The following is a 14770-nucleotide window of genomic DNA, read 5'->3' on the forward strand; positions in this document are numbered from 1 at the left end:
TTAGCAACTTTACGAACAGGATGGACATCACTACAGTAGCTATTAATTTATCTTCCTGCAACCATTTACAAATCTACCAGACTGCTACAGGTTTCTAACTATTTTTGTATTTCTGGCCTAGCAGCTGCACAAATGCTGATGCTCTCAAGTACGTGCACCATGAGCATTCATAAATGCGTGTAGGACTGTACAAGCTGAACTTGTAAGGACCTAACATACAAACCACAGTAGTAATATGTCCCACATATTATGTGTTTGTATGTTCTTGTGAAACATTCAAGACCACCTGACTTTAGTAGAGAAAGTTACACAGGCAGAAAGAAGATATCTACAAACCCAGGCTTGCTGAATTGATCATAGAAAATTTCCATTAAGAGGCTCCAGGTGATTCCACCATTCACAGAATACTCCAGCAGCACTCCTTGGTTGCGGTTATTAGGAGTTATCAGACATCCATACATGAAATAAAACTGGATGAATTCTGCACTGGTGAGGTTCAAGTCCACTGTAACTAACATACGGCTGCAGCCCTTAAAAGCAATGAAAAAATATGTTGGCTGATGTTGTCTGGCAAAACTTAGGTTCATAAAAATTGTTAGACTATGCAGTCACTATTAATGTAGCTTCATGCTGCAAACATTTTTAGATTGTACAAAATTTTATTAATTATTTCAAAGGTAAAGTGACAACAGAACAATATATTTTTTTTTTCCTAAAGACATAATTTCAGTCATGTTTCATCTTAAAAATTCCTGTTGTGTATTTGTATATGTTGCACATTCAGTTTTACAATATTCATGTATTCACCTTTCTTCTGAATACAAGAATTGCAGAAATCCAATGCCTCCATTGTAAATCACAAAGTTTTCCATGCAGAATTAATAAATCACTGATTATGTGCTAATGATTCAACTTACTCCAACCATCAAATGGCAAAGCAATTTTAGTATGTGTGTTTTCCACAATACCTTATATATTTCACATTGCTTAGTCTATTAGTTGGTGTCTACTTAGTCCTGCTGGAATGATGTGGAAATATAATGCTTCTGTTAGTTTATTTTAGAAAACTTTCGTCAGTTTGAATCTAGCTATAAATTTGACAGAAGAGATCTACAAGCATAAATTTTACATGTTTCTAAAACACTATTTTGTAATTTTTACAATCTTGAAGTTATCTGTTAGCAAACTATAGTTCAGCAGCAGTCTGGGTTATATACCTATGTATGTAGCTAACCTAGGAAATTTTACTATGAGCTTACTCTGAAAACACCCACCTGTGAGACATCTGAAGGATGAGGCTACGCATGGATGCAATGTGCTCTAGGCTGACCCTGCTTGAGCAGGGAGGTTGGACCAGATGACCCACTGTGACCCCTTCCAACCCGACCCATTCTGTGTTTCTGTGACTCTGTATTGTCAAGGACCATGTGCAAGTTATACAAGTGCAAATAGCTAGTTATTAATTTACCTCTGCAGTCTGATTAGAAGCCACACTAAACTCCGGTGTGGAAGTTCTAAGTGCTATGAGAAGGCTGTTAGAAGGAAAATTGAATGTCTACATACTTATGCTGTGCTTTAATCTATCAGCTCCTCTCAGGAGCCACACACACTATATCTCATTTTCCTAGCTGCATCATAGCAAGGAATATAGTATCAGCTTTCCTGGAGTGTTTCTGGCTGGCCCTAGTCTGTAGGACCTGTTTGACTTCGACCTTCAGCCACGCAAAGGATTTAATTTTTAAAAACATTTTATATGTTTAATATGTTATGCTGTTATTTTTTTAATGGCTTGCTATTTAACTTTTTCAATCAGTCCTGTTTATAGTGTCAAATGGAGTGAGCTGGTCCCTGTGCTGGACACACACCCCGCTGAAGTGAAGAGCCATCCCAGAGGCGACGGCCCCGCAGACCGTGCTGAGTTTGCCCCCGTTCACCGTCAGCCAGTTCTGGTTCGAGGGGGAGCGGTTGAAGTTGTCCTTCAGCTGTGTCGGAAGGGGAGTCTCTGGCTCGTCACAGTACAGCCCACCCCAGTGCTCGTCGCAGCTGCAGAGCAAAACAAATGCACAAATCAGCTGGCAAAGGCTCTGCATGGAGGTTTAATCAGTGCCATGTTATTAAACTACCATCTCATTCTGCATAGTGGCTTCATTTACTAGTGCACAACTGGTATGTGGGGGTTTCAAACATCTGGCATTTTGCAGTTAATATGAAGCAAAAATGACTTTTTTGCAGGCTTAGTATTATGTATCACTCAAGCTTCTAATACAGGGTACACTCCCAAACACACTAAAATCAGTAAAATACATTGTGCTTGGATAGATAAACCAAGAGAATGTGCCAAGCCTAAAAATGTCCTGCTAATGTTAAAGTTCAAGTTTCTGTAAAATTTTAGTAGACGGGTGCTTTCTTATCTTTACTTTATACAGTTCTCCCTTTTTTTTTCCCTCTGAAAAATGTTCTTGTAATGTGTCAAAGACTGGATAACAGCTTGGAACTGTGTTCTGCTACTATGAAATTTCACCAGGGATATTGTGTCTTGGTACTTCAGTGTTGTCAGGATAGAGGAGAACACAATAATATGTCTATTCTACAGTGAAATATATTTCTAACAAATACAGGCACAGTGCAATGTATTTGTCACTGTGCAATACAACCCTTCTCCCATTTCTGTTGCCATTTGTGGCTTGAAAAAAAGCAATACATCCATCTGGAAGGTATTTCTCTGTTGCCAAGACAAGCAAGTCTGGGGGTTGTTGTTTGCTGGCTTTGCAGGACTCTTTGTGGATTGTTACACAAACAGTTTGAGGATCAAGCCAGTTTGCCTCCCCTGGCAAACCATACCATGAAGCAGAGCCATCAGACCATCCAGGTAACAGCCCGCAAAAGGCAAAATCTGGCCTTGTGAAGAACTGGCATATATCCCACTTGGTGGATATGTCCCACCTCCAGCCTGGGTTCTCTGCAGCCAGCACCAGGCTGAGAGCACAGGGATATGGTGTGAAACCCCCTGGGAATAAGGGTAACATATTCTGGGAAGCTCCAGGACTGGATGTCCCTGAAGGGATGTGTGAACTCAAGAGGTACCTTCCCCTGCCTGGTGGGAGAGGAATCTAGACACAGCACAGGCAAGAGCAGAGGTGATGCCTTGCCACTGAAGAAAGGACTGTCTGCTTTGGCCATGGAGAACCAACAGGCAGAGGTCTGGCTGTGCCAACCCCTGCACTTCCACTTCCACTTGTTACTTCTGTTCCCAAGTGGTCTCAGTGCCCTGCTCAGTAAAATCCACCTTCCTTTGTAGAATTGTATCAGTTTTTCCTACAAGTTCATCAGAATGACAGAGGGAGAGTGAAATGCTACAGCCCTGGGCAGGACAGGGAACAGAACACTTACACACAGTTGTCTTGTGTGCACTTCCCGTGGCCACTGCACATGTCTATGCAGCCGTCCCCAATGTAGACGTTATCAATTGCCCACGTTTGCTGCTTGTCGAAAGGAGCAGGCTGGTGCCAGCGGAAACGAGTTGCTTGAGACCTTGGGAGAGAAAGAAAAAAAGAATTCTGTATTTTCTAGCTAAGGTAATCCTTATTTTGACTAAAAGGAATGTTAGTCTTAAGGCTAGGCTGCTCTTGGAAGATTTGTTTGATACCAGCATGATCCAGGGCTGATTTCTGACAATGACAACATCCCTCCAATAAAAAGGTGTCCAAATTTTGAGAACAAGACAAAGCACGGGTGCTTGGTATCAAGCTGAGAGTGTGGGAGGTAGGAAATGGATCACTGGTGAAAGCAAAGCAAGTGGGTCATGGTTGGTGCAGTGGAGAGGAGGGTAGGAAGAAGTTGGTACTCCCAATTGGAAGCTCAGGCCAGTCATAACCATGTCCCAGCACAGATCCAAACTTTAGGGATAGCTATGAGCTGGATCAAGCCAGAATAATCCAAACCCTCCAAGTTTCACCCTGAGCCAGCCAACAAGTCCAAGTCAACAAATTTACCTGACTTTTTCTCTATGGATTCTCCCAACTACACTTAGGGAAGAGCAGCCCTAGGCAATGGGCTGGGGACAGGCAAGAAGGCCATGCAGGGCTTGCAGCATGACCCTGGTTTTGCCGTTTCTTCCCTCCCCTCCACCCAGGGCTTGGTGGGAAATGCTAAGAAATTATCTGTGGCTCTACTCAGTAAATTATTTTCATTTTGTTGATGAAAATGGGCTTAGCTCCCTATATGTGAATTATGTGTCTCAGCTCCAAAGATAGATGATGAAAATCTATCCAAAACAGTCAGGGGACACCAAATAGCTATTCAGCTCATGCAGGTGGAGATTGTGAGTCAAGAGCTGTGAGAAGATTAATTTCTGTTAACTATGAATTCAAGCTAATCCCTTTTTGGCTCTATAGCACTAGATGGCAGCATTGAACTTTTCGTAGTCTGTTTTCTTTTGAAACTCATAGAGAAATCACAATTATTATAAACATCAAAACCCCCTAAAACTATTCAATGTAAAAATGGACCTCATATGATAAGGTCATTATTATCCCATTAATTATTTTCTAATGAAAATGTGGCATGAGCTGAATAAGTAACATGTTTATCCAGAAAGAAATCTACTGCTCTGAGCTCAGCTCAGCTGCTCACCAAACAGCATTTTAAAAAGAAATGTAAAAATTGTGAGGAGGTCCTTTCAAAATAAAGACAAGCACCTGTATCTTACACTGCCTGGTTTGGCTGGGCACTTCACTAACAAGTTACAGAGTTGATGCTCCTGTAGGAAGCTTTGTATTCGCATTTGCATTTTAAAATCTCTAAGTTAAAACTAAGTGTTCATTGCTGTCTAGAGGCCAGAGGTGAGGTAGTGCTCTGGAGTGCAGAAGCCTTAACAGGCTACACAGACATGAGTGGTGAGCACCAGGCCAAGTTATTGACTACATGTGCCTGCATGAGGCCTGCATGTGCCTAAAACATACAGGCACAAACAACTGGAGACACACACCTGCTATTACACAGCTTGAAATAATAAAGCAGCACAAGAATGATATTGCATCTAGACTAAAAGGCCTATTAGCTGCACTGTTCTTATCCAAAAGCTTAACGTGTCTCTTGCTTATGAGATAAGGTTGTAATAACCTCTCTCATGGAATGCCTATCTTAATAACTTTGGGAAATGGTACTACTTGAGCCAAAAATTACAATTATGGGATTGGACAGAAGTGAAATTTTCAGCTCGGTAGGGCATCAGACTTCTTGTGACATATACTGCTCAAAAAGCTCTTCAGTCTTAAAATCACAGTTATTTATAAACCTGAGTATATCTCAGGTGATAGCTTCCTTTCAGGTCCAAATTCAATTGGTTTGGAACATCGATCCCAGCTGTGATTTATCCCATTCAACCCCAGAAAGACTATTCTGAACACAAATTTGCAGTCTTTATACAAGAACTGTTGGGGTAATGGATTTTTACAGACAATACATAACAAAGCTGCACAAAAGAGGAAGCACAGAAAATTAATGCTGGGAACAGCTCCTAAAAAAAGTGCTATTGCTTGATGTAACAGCACGGAAGATAGGGAAGAGTCCAGATGCCCCAAATGATTATAATAGAACATGGACTTTCCACTACTAATGTCAAAATGTGTAGCAACTGTATAGGTGCTTTCAGTACAGTTGCTAAAAAATAAAGGTCTCTGTTTCCAAACTTGTGTGTGCCTTAGGTAGCATCTTTCATGACAACTGTCTCAAGGCTTTTCCTGTGCTTTGATACTTCTGAGCCAGCAGTTAGCTCAGCCTATGCCTGTGTGAGGAGACTGGGCTCAGCAGAAGGAGAAAAGCTTTGGAGTCAAATAGTGCTGAGAGCCTGATGCCCTTGCTACCTGTGTTTCAATTTTTATAGGATAGACCTTCATTTACTTACATTTATTTGTTGCTATATACATGGACAAAACAAAAAAGACAAGGTACAGTTACTTTAACTCTATAATGTATCATGATGTTCTAAATACCTAGTTATGCTTTTAGATTTATTCTGCAGAAAACCAGAGGGAGTTACCTGGTATAGGGAGGCAGAGGCAAAGTAACACGAGTCCACTTGTTGAAAGTGTCTGAAATGAGAATCCTCTGAAGATGGTACTTGTTGCATTCCACATTAGTGGGAAGACAGTCCCTCAAAATTGGGTGCCAGGTCAGCCCAAGGTCCACTGAATATTCCAGTTCAATAGCTAAGGGTGGAAAGATGGTTAGTTACTTAATTTAGAGAGGCCTACCCATAGACCTATAATAAAGTGCAAGCCCCCGACAGTATCACAAGTCTAAACTAAAGTGGACAAAATAACCACTCAGAACTTTTCAAACCCCTTGTGTCAGAAGCACAAAGCTACCTCCTTTGGTGGCAGTGCTGGAAGATGTGTTACATGCTGCTGAGCAGGTAGAGCTCAGGAGGAGTCTGCAGTACATCTCTGCATCCACTACCTAACTCAAGAGACCACAGATGAAAAGACAGAGCCAGTGTTCAGTTGCCAGGATTAAGTCAAGACAACTTCTGTAGCTGCAGCGTGCAAGAAAGTGATGTGACAGCACCATGGCCACCAAATTTTTTGGTTTTCAGGCTTAAAGGGTGAGATTCAGCTGGATGTGATTGCTGGGTAAAGCAGAGCAACACCCAAATTCACTTTTGGCTCTGTCACAAGATGGCTTAGTCAGCCTTCCACCCCTCCTGCAGACCAGCTCATTTCATTACCCAGCACAATTTTAATTTGAGTTTTTTAGTCAGTGAGCTTGTTTCCATTCAAACACAGTCTATCCACATTAAACTAATGTATTCATTTCTCAGCAAAAATCAGCAATTTCATTGTTTTGATGTTTATGGCTTATAAACTTTTATTATGAAAATTAAAGGTTAGTCAAGCTCCCTAAATACTTCAAGTCAAACTTTCATGGAGGCATGAAAAAGTAAATAATAATAGGTGCAGAACTGTAACTTGAAGTAAATGTTCCAGCTGCCAGGCATTCTGGCTGAGCTGTCTGTGTAAAACATGAAGCGTGGTTGCAGTGACAGGGGTGATAAATCTGTGATCTTTTTTTGATTACTGCAGACCCATTTCTTCTACCCTCATGCACAGGAAATGACCCTTAATCACCCAATCAGTCCTACTTGATGTTTCAGCACAGAAGACAGTGCTAGAGAAATACAAGGACAAGTAGGTACAAACAAGGGTGAGTTTTTAGTGTTAAATTTTCCTCACCAAAAGAAATGTTTGGCTCATCATGACTAGAAGCATGATTCAATAGCGTCCTGCCTAATTTAATAGGAAGTTAAGATACTTTGCTGGTATATAACTCAGTTGCCAAAACAATTCAAAACTTAGCAGAGATGATCTCAGGATGCCTCAGTCTTTTTAATACCGAAAGAAAGAAAAATTGTTAAGCATGTGAGTAGCTTCAGACTAGCAAAATCAGAGAAGCTAAATGTGGGACTTCATGTAAAATCTTTTTCCATTTTTATACAGAACTGTAGAGGAATAGTCAGCAACCCAGTATATTAACACATACCACGTGATGTAATGTATTGTATTCTCATCCTCATTAAATATATCTATACCTCAAAGCCCTACCCTAAGAGGATGTGTAAAACAAGCATTCAAAAGCTTGTTTTTTAGAAAGACCTATTTCCTGCATACCTTAGAATTCCCATAATGAACCAATTAACCAATTTTTAATGTCCATGTAATGTGTATTGAGTACAGAGCACATTTTTATTTATTTGTGTATCTGTATGTATATACACATATAAAAGCTGGTCTGCCCTCAATAGACATATGGAAAAAAGGAAGCTAGGTAATTAAAAATTGCATTGTTGTGTGTACATAACATATATATATATACACATGCATATATCTATGCTCACGTTCATACATGGATACATATAGATCTAGACATATTTATTATTTCATATGGACAATACAAATTTTTTCAGTTGATGCTGCCTTAGCATGTCTCAGATGTATGTTGGTAAAAATGATTTCTTAGATACATGGGTACAAGTGAGATCAGAACTAAGACTACACTGAAAATCAAAACCACAAAGCAGAAAACATATGCTGGGAACACCCAGCTCCTTATTATTACACCACCACCCCAAGCAGTCTACTAAATGGATGCTATCTACTAAATGGATTTGAGTAAGGCAGCTGTTAGTCTTTTTCTTAAATGGATTGAACTGCAACGTAGGTGCTCGAAGGGAATAATACACTTCAGTTTATCTTAGGCTTCAGACACCTGGAATAAAAACGCTGATGTTACAATTTCTAACAGAAACATGCAGCTTTCTTTTGTTTCTCAGTTCTTGTTATGATGAATAATGTAACCAGAAAACAAGTGAATTTTCCTCTGCAGCAGAGGAAGAGGAATGGCAGGAAGAGGAATGGCAGGAATTACTAAGAAGTTATTACCATAACAGGAGTCTGTGACAGAGCAGGATGCTGCAAAATCTATTTGCAAGAAAGAGTCTTCATTGACAACAATGTCAGTGGTGACAACATAGCGGGTGCTGGCTTTCTCAATGAACACCAGAGCATCCCCAGTAGAGCCACAGACTGGCATCTTTGTTCCACCAGGGTGGAGGAGCCACTTCCTACTATCCAGTGTGGTGAAATCATCTTCCAATACTGTATTGCCAGAGACATTTCCTCCAATAAGAATCTGAAACATTAGGAAAGAAATTGCTATTGAAAAGATGTCTAGAAGTCCTCACAAACATATATGTGACATAGCAACCTGAGGGAGGAGGAGATGTACCAGTCTATATGTATTTATTCTGCTGGTCCAAAATGGAAAAATTTACTTAGTAAAGAGTTTAGGCTATGAGAAAGGGGAGTATCTCTTTCCTGTAAAGGAAAGAGATTGGCTCAGCTGCAAAAATCTAAAATTCAGGGAGGTGACCTCCATCCTTGATGAAGTAAAACTGCTCACAAAAATAAGTGTTTGTAGAAACAAAGTGATTGCACTTTCCTAGTGATTGTTCTGCTCTTCTGTAATCTAGTGCACTACTATCAGATTGCACCTGCTGATGGAAGTGGGGAAGTAGTCTCTGTTTTGTCACTGACTATAAAACATCATTTTACTATTCAACAGCAAGCAAGGTAGAATTATTTTTCATTTGTTATTCCGAATTCAGTTTCTGATTGTTCTGAACTAATATAACTACATTCAGTGAAGATGTAGAAACAATGAGTATTTTTTCATTTTTAAAAGGAGGGATGGGAAGTAAAATTTTGTAACCACAACATTAAAGGGGCTGGGTTTCACCTAACAATCTGAACTAACTTCTTTAAAAAAAAAATATATTAAAGCAAACTGTACTTGGACAATCCAATGACACTACTTACAGCACAATCATTTTAGAAATAAATCATTTGTGATTTATACCAAGTCATACAAAGTAATATAATAATCTTTATAGAAGCAAATCCTAAATGGAAACTTTATTTTCATACAGATTGGTATTTTTCTATAATTTTTTTTTTCTATTACGTTCTACCAAGCCAATTCCATATTTGGCTACATATTAAAGTATGTATATATTAAAGTTTAAAATCAGACTTGCATTTTGCATGGTAAGACCTCCTGCAATGTGAACCTGAGGCTCTACACATGTGTAAAAGACTTTCCTAGATTCAAAATGGGCAATCAGTGCCCCACATGGAAATGCTGCATTAAAACCATGAGTTCAGCAAACAGTAATTGTGGTCTAAATATTTTTTTACAAAGCATTTTTGCTTGTCTCAGTGAAATGATACATGCCAAAAAAAGGGAGACATTAATACTGAATCCAGTCTAAAACTGTGTTAAAAGAAGCAACTCCCTCAAGGATTCCTCACCTGGTCGATCACCCAGGGACTGTAGAAATGCCCGTTCTCGGATGGTTGCCACCAGCGAAGCCGAGTGGAGCTCGAACGGGCCTTCAAGGGAATCTCCAGGGCAATGTATCGTCCCACGTTGCTGGAGTTACTGAAGAGGAACTCCTGGAGAAGGCTCCAGGAGAGGCCCCCGTTGAGTGAATACTGCAGCAGCACAGGCTGGCTCCTGGGGTCAGGTACCCCCTTGCCACATCCCAGTCTCATGAAGAACTGCACAAATCTAACAGGGGGAGCATTTACTGCAGAGATTTATTTTCTACAACATCCTACACAACGAACCAGAGAGACTTGGAGTTTGTTTATTGACTAGCACTGTGATTTCTAGCTGTAAGAGTCCGCTTTAGGAGATCTTATGATTTCCTTTCCAAAGCTTCCAGAATATAACTAGACAGACAGGTGGTATGACAAAAATTCATTTTGCCTGTGTGGTAGTTTGCCAGGCATAAGAGGCTGAACAAAGCTGGTCATTTATGTTTTCAGCTTTTGTCTGCATAGCAGATGGTGTTGCAAGTATCAGAAACATAATCCTGGGTGAAATTTTTATCCCTGTATCCCATGAGTACAGATTTTAGTGGCAGAAAAGCAACTGTGCTCTAAGTAGATCATAATTTGCTATGAATTTGCTGAAATGCTTAAATTCAAAATAAGCATCCCAGTTTTCCATTGGCATAAACCAGAGAAAATCTGGACAGGAGAACAAAGCACATTTCACTTTCAGGGATCATTTTGTCCATTTTGTCAGCCTGGGAAATTTGTCTAAATTACACCGTTTAAATGTGCCGGCTTCCCTGAAGCCAGCCCAAGCCACCCAGGGACAGCAGCCTTTCATCCCCCAGTTAATTGGTTTCTCCAAAGCTGCACAATAGACTTGTATCAAACTGCGAAATCCTTCCCGTCAGCTGATGCTCATAAATAGCTCCACTGTGCACTTGGAGTGGAGGGAACCGTGCTGTAATGATATTTACTTATTGGACTTGCAGGAATATTACAAGTATTAATTCATGTTTGCACCGCTTTTGCACAGCTTTAGAGTATTTTATCTGTTCTAATTATTATTGCATTAGTGCTGCCTGGCTCGTGGTTAAATGAAATGGTGCAAAAGAAGTTTGGCATCAAAAATCTTGTTCTGGTTTGATCTGCAGGTAGATCTGATGGGAGTGCACCGCAGAGGTGCTGGGCAGACAAAGCTCCAATAAAACACCAGACCTACAATTCAATTAATTCTAGTCCTGACTGTGACTCACAGTTTCTCTTGCTACTATACATAACTGATTTTGCTACAGATTATGCACCTCCATGTCCCAGACATAACATATTGCTTGTGCTGTAAAGGAGCGCTGGGTACCCTCATGGATCAACATATCAAATGTAATGGATTTGCTTCACTGCTGGCAAGTCTTTCTGCCTCCTCAGATTTACTCCAACATTTGCCACATAATTCAAAGGAAATAAATCCAGGTGACCTTGTCTCTGTTGCATCTGATTTCTGTGCATTGCTATTCTTGCATCTCAGATTTTACTAATGTAGTAATAACTGACTCGAATATAGGTAACAATGTCTAGCAGATAAAAAAACAATTTAAAATATCTCTCTTCTTATCCCAAAGATACTTTGCAAAGGCTCTGAAAAATGGAAATGGAAAAGCAAAGTGTTTCTTGTAAATCTAGTAACACTCAAAGGTGTGGATATTCTTCTAGTAATTCAGAATTGAAAGGGATTTGATTGGCTGTGATACCTAAAATATTCTGTCCCTACTGACATTTCATGCAGTGCAGTTTCAGCTACCAGTATCACCATCAGGGTGATATACTGTCCCCTATGTTAAATTCTTTAGCATATAGATGTGATGGCAGTGGGCAGTGGATTGCAGAGTCCACTTGATTTCAATCCCCAGGTGCTGAGTGTGGCTTGCAGCACTGACAGACACCACTGCATGCCTGTGTCCTTCAGGGGATCTCCCCATAAGGAAAGGGGAATGTGACTACTGAGTCTAGCACCCTTAAAAGATACTTGTTCTCATCACTCCTGGCATAAACTGAAACTCGTCCCCAAGTCCTGTGCAGAACTTGGCACATCTGTGTCACAGCCAGATCTGCTGTGCTTTGCAGATGGCTGATACAGTCAGTCTGGAGATGAAGAAAATCCCACTGCAATTACTTTAGGTTGCTAAAGAGCAGCTCCCAGCAATGCCACTGCAGTGTGCCTTGCTGTTCAGAAAAGAACATACAGTTATTTGTTGATAACTGTTATTTTTCGTAAGTATATATACAAGAAATTGAATGTTCAGCTTTGTTTTCCTCTGACAGAAGTAATTTATCTCCATATAACACCTTGAGGTCAACATATGCAAATCCAGCTACAGACAGCCATGGAGAAGAGATAAATGATGGTTCTTTGAACATGAGCAACAAGAAAAACATCATTTAGTCTAATGGAGCAACTTACAAGATCTTTTGTATCTTTTCTTAAACAATCTTTGCGTTTCAGAGTGGTCTAGTAATCAAATTAGTGCTAAGAACTGGGGTTTGTTTTAATCAAAAAACAAAAAAAAAATTATCTGAAAAAAGTTTGCTGTGAGGAATCTTACAAATTACAGGGGCCCTTAAGATTACACACCACTGATGTTTAGCTAAGTGCTGATCTAAAAGCTAAAATGATTAGATATTAGGCATTTTTACTGACCATGAGTCTTTACAATTAAACCATTATATAAAGCTTCAATACCAATGCTGACAGGTAAGAAGTAGATAAAATGCCTGTTAAAATGTTTCCCACAGCACATTAGAGAGGAGTAGGGTATTTATAAGAGATCAGTGAAAAAAAGTCTTGGAGAAAATGCAGTCTTTCCAAAGTAATAACATAAGACTATCAGCTAAGATACAGAATAAACTAGAAAACAATGCCTATTTGTTAGCATGCTCACAACTGGAATAGAGTTTAATTCATATTAGTCTAAATTATTTTAATATGGCTTGCTTAGCATGTCTCACTCATCACATATCTCCTCTGCAGGCTGTAAAGATACAACATAAACTGTAAATACACTAAAATATTTGGTTTTCAATAGCTGGTGACAGCTTGATGGGAATTTCTCAGTGAATTATTGGAAACAAATGTGCACAATAAGAAAAAACAAGCTTCAGAAATGAAAGAATTATGAGATGACAAATGTAAGAGTTATACTTTCAGCAGATACTCCTGTTTCAGCAGTGGCTCATAATACACCAGACTGTAAGAGAAGCAGAGCATTTCTCATGTGACGGATTAAGGAAACAAAAACTTGCATGAACTACTGAAGGTGTGGCATGAGTTCCCAGAGTTCTTATTCGAGGAAAAAACCAACATTTAAATGGCTAACGCTATTAAAGTTCAATTTAAATTTAACATGGTAACAGTGGTTAAAATGGAGCATTTGCTAGTGTGAGGACCACAGAATAAGTCAGCTTGATTTACTAGAGAAGTATCACATATGCATTATTCTTCAGTATGCTATTTCCTCCATGAAATCCTGAAAGAACTTTTGAAAAGGGTGTTACCTGGCTTGTGACAAATCTAGGTCTCGAGTCATCAGCATACGTAAACCTTCTTCATTAAAGAAAAGGTTGTTTCCTCCAGACATGATACCACATTTCCTTGACGGCTTTCCACCACTCACAAGGAGGAATCTATCCGACTCCAGCTGACCTGAATACACAGTGAATACATATTTATGATTTACTCTGAAGTGCTCCTGCTGCAAAAGTGCTACTTCCAGAGGAAGAGAGATAAATTAAAAATCACATGCTGACTGAGAAATATTCAGTGTTTCCAATACCACATATTCTAGAAAGCTGACACAAATCAAAACAAAATAAACCCAGAAGTATGAAATCTGGGATCTTAGTTTCCAGTTTTTCACAAGGTTTTCCACTTTTCTTCATTTATCTTAAGATAACAACAACATACTCAGGTCTTTAAAGAAACATTGGGTATCATGTGGTAGCATGCAAGCAAGGGCTGGCAAAATTGAAAATGAACAGCAACACCTATAAAGGGATGAGTTTGGTTCACAGGTGCTGCTTTATGCAAAACATGCTCCTCTTGCCGTGCTTGCTAGCGGGGGAAGCCTCAAGGGGGTTTTCAAGTTGTGTGCGTGGATGCTCTGTGTGCCCAGGCATGCGTGAGGCTTTCAGTTCCCTCCTGCCTTCCCTCTCTTGGGGTCTGCTCAGGCTGCTGAGCACTGGCTCCCACTGCTGAGACACATGGTCTGCTCTGAAACCATGATTGCTGTAGCAAGGCCAGTCAGATTTCCCTAGTAGTGAGAAACGACACTCCACTATTTGCCTCGTGCAAATGCTTTGTCTCTGCTAAAGTCAAACTACCATCAAAACAGTTTTCTTCTAAAATTATTTTCTACCTGTAGAGCTTCAGGGAGTTCTCTTTCAATGAAGATTTTGTATTCCAGCATTAACAGTGCATCAGACATTCACAAACCATGCTTGCAAATGGCATCTGAACTACTTGGTTCGTGGGAATACCCCCAAGGCGTAAACTCTAATCAGGAGCATGCACGGGTGAGGAAGGCTTTGCTGTTTGATCCCTTGAACCCTGGGTTCCACTAAGATGGACAGGCAGTATTCAGATCCCCCTCCCAAAAGAGATACCTTCAAAGTCATCCTTAAGGAAGTCAGAGTTCTTGGTGCTTATTTTGCAGGTTGGCCCGGAGTAGCCGGGGTCGCAGATGCACTTGGTGCCGTTGACACAGCTGCCGTGCCCGTTGCACATCTCCTCGCACTGGGGGCCAATGTACACGTTGTCAATGGCCCAAGTCACAGGCTGGGATCCAGCAGGGTAAAATCCTTGGTACCACCGGAACCTCGCCAAC

At 40.2% G+C, this 14770-nt stretch overlaps 1 protein-coding gene across 3 annotated transcripts in view; it reads right to left on the reverse strand.

The window, feature by feature from the left end:
* RELN (reelin) overlaps positions 1–14770 on the reverse strand; it is a 276304-nt gene that overhangs the window by 23403 nt on the left and 238131 nt on the right. For all 3 annotated transcript variants that reach the window (XM_068994382.1, XM_068994372.1, XM_068994390.1), the window contains exons 42-49: positions 14550–14770; positions 13443–13590; positions 9867–10125; positions 8439–8688; positions 6041–6209; positions 3391–3531; positions 1866–2043; positions 337–530 (exon numbers count right to left, since the gene is read on the reverse strand). In XM_068994382.1, the coding sequence (XP_068850483.1) occupies positions 337–530; positions 1866–2043; positions 3391–3531; positions 6041–6209; positions 8439–8688; positions 9867–10125; positions 13443–13590; positions 14550–14770 (1560 nt within the window). The remainder of the gene's footprint in view (positions 1–336; positions 531–1865; positions 2044–3390; positions 3532–6040; positions 6210–8438; positions 8689–9866; positions 10126–13442; positions 13591–14549) is intronic.

The sequence above is a fragment of the Aphelocoma coerulescens genome, chromosome 1A (assembly GCF_041296385.1).
Source record: "Aphelocoma coerulescens isolate FSJ_1873_10779 chromosome 1A, UR_Acoe_1.0, whole genome shotgun sequence".
NCBI classification, from domain to species: Eukaryota; Metazoa; Chordata; class Aves; order Passeriformes; family Corvidae; genus Aphelocoma; species Aphelocoma coerulescens.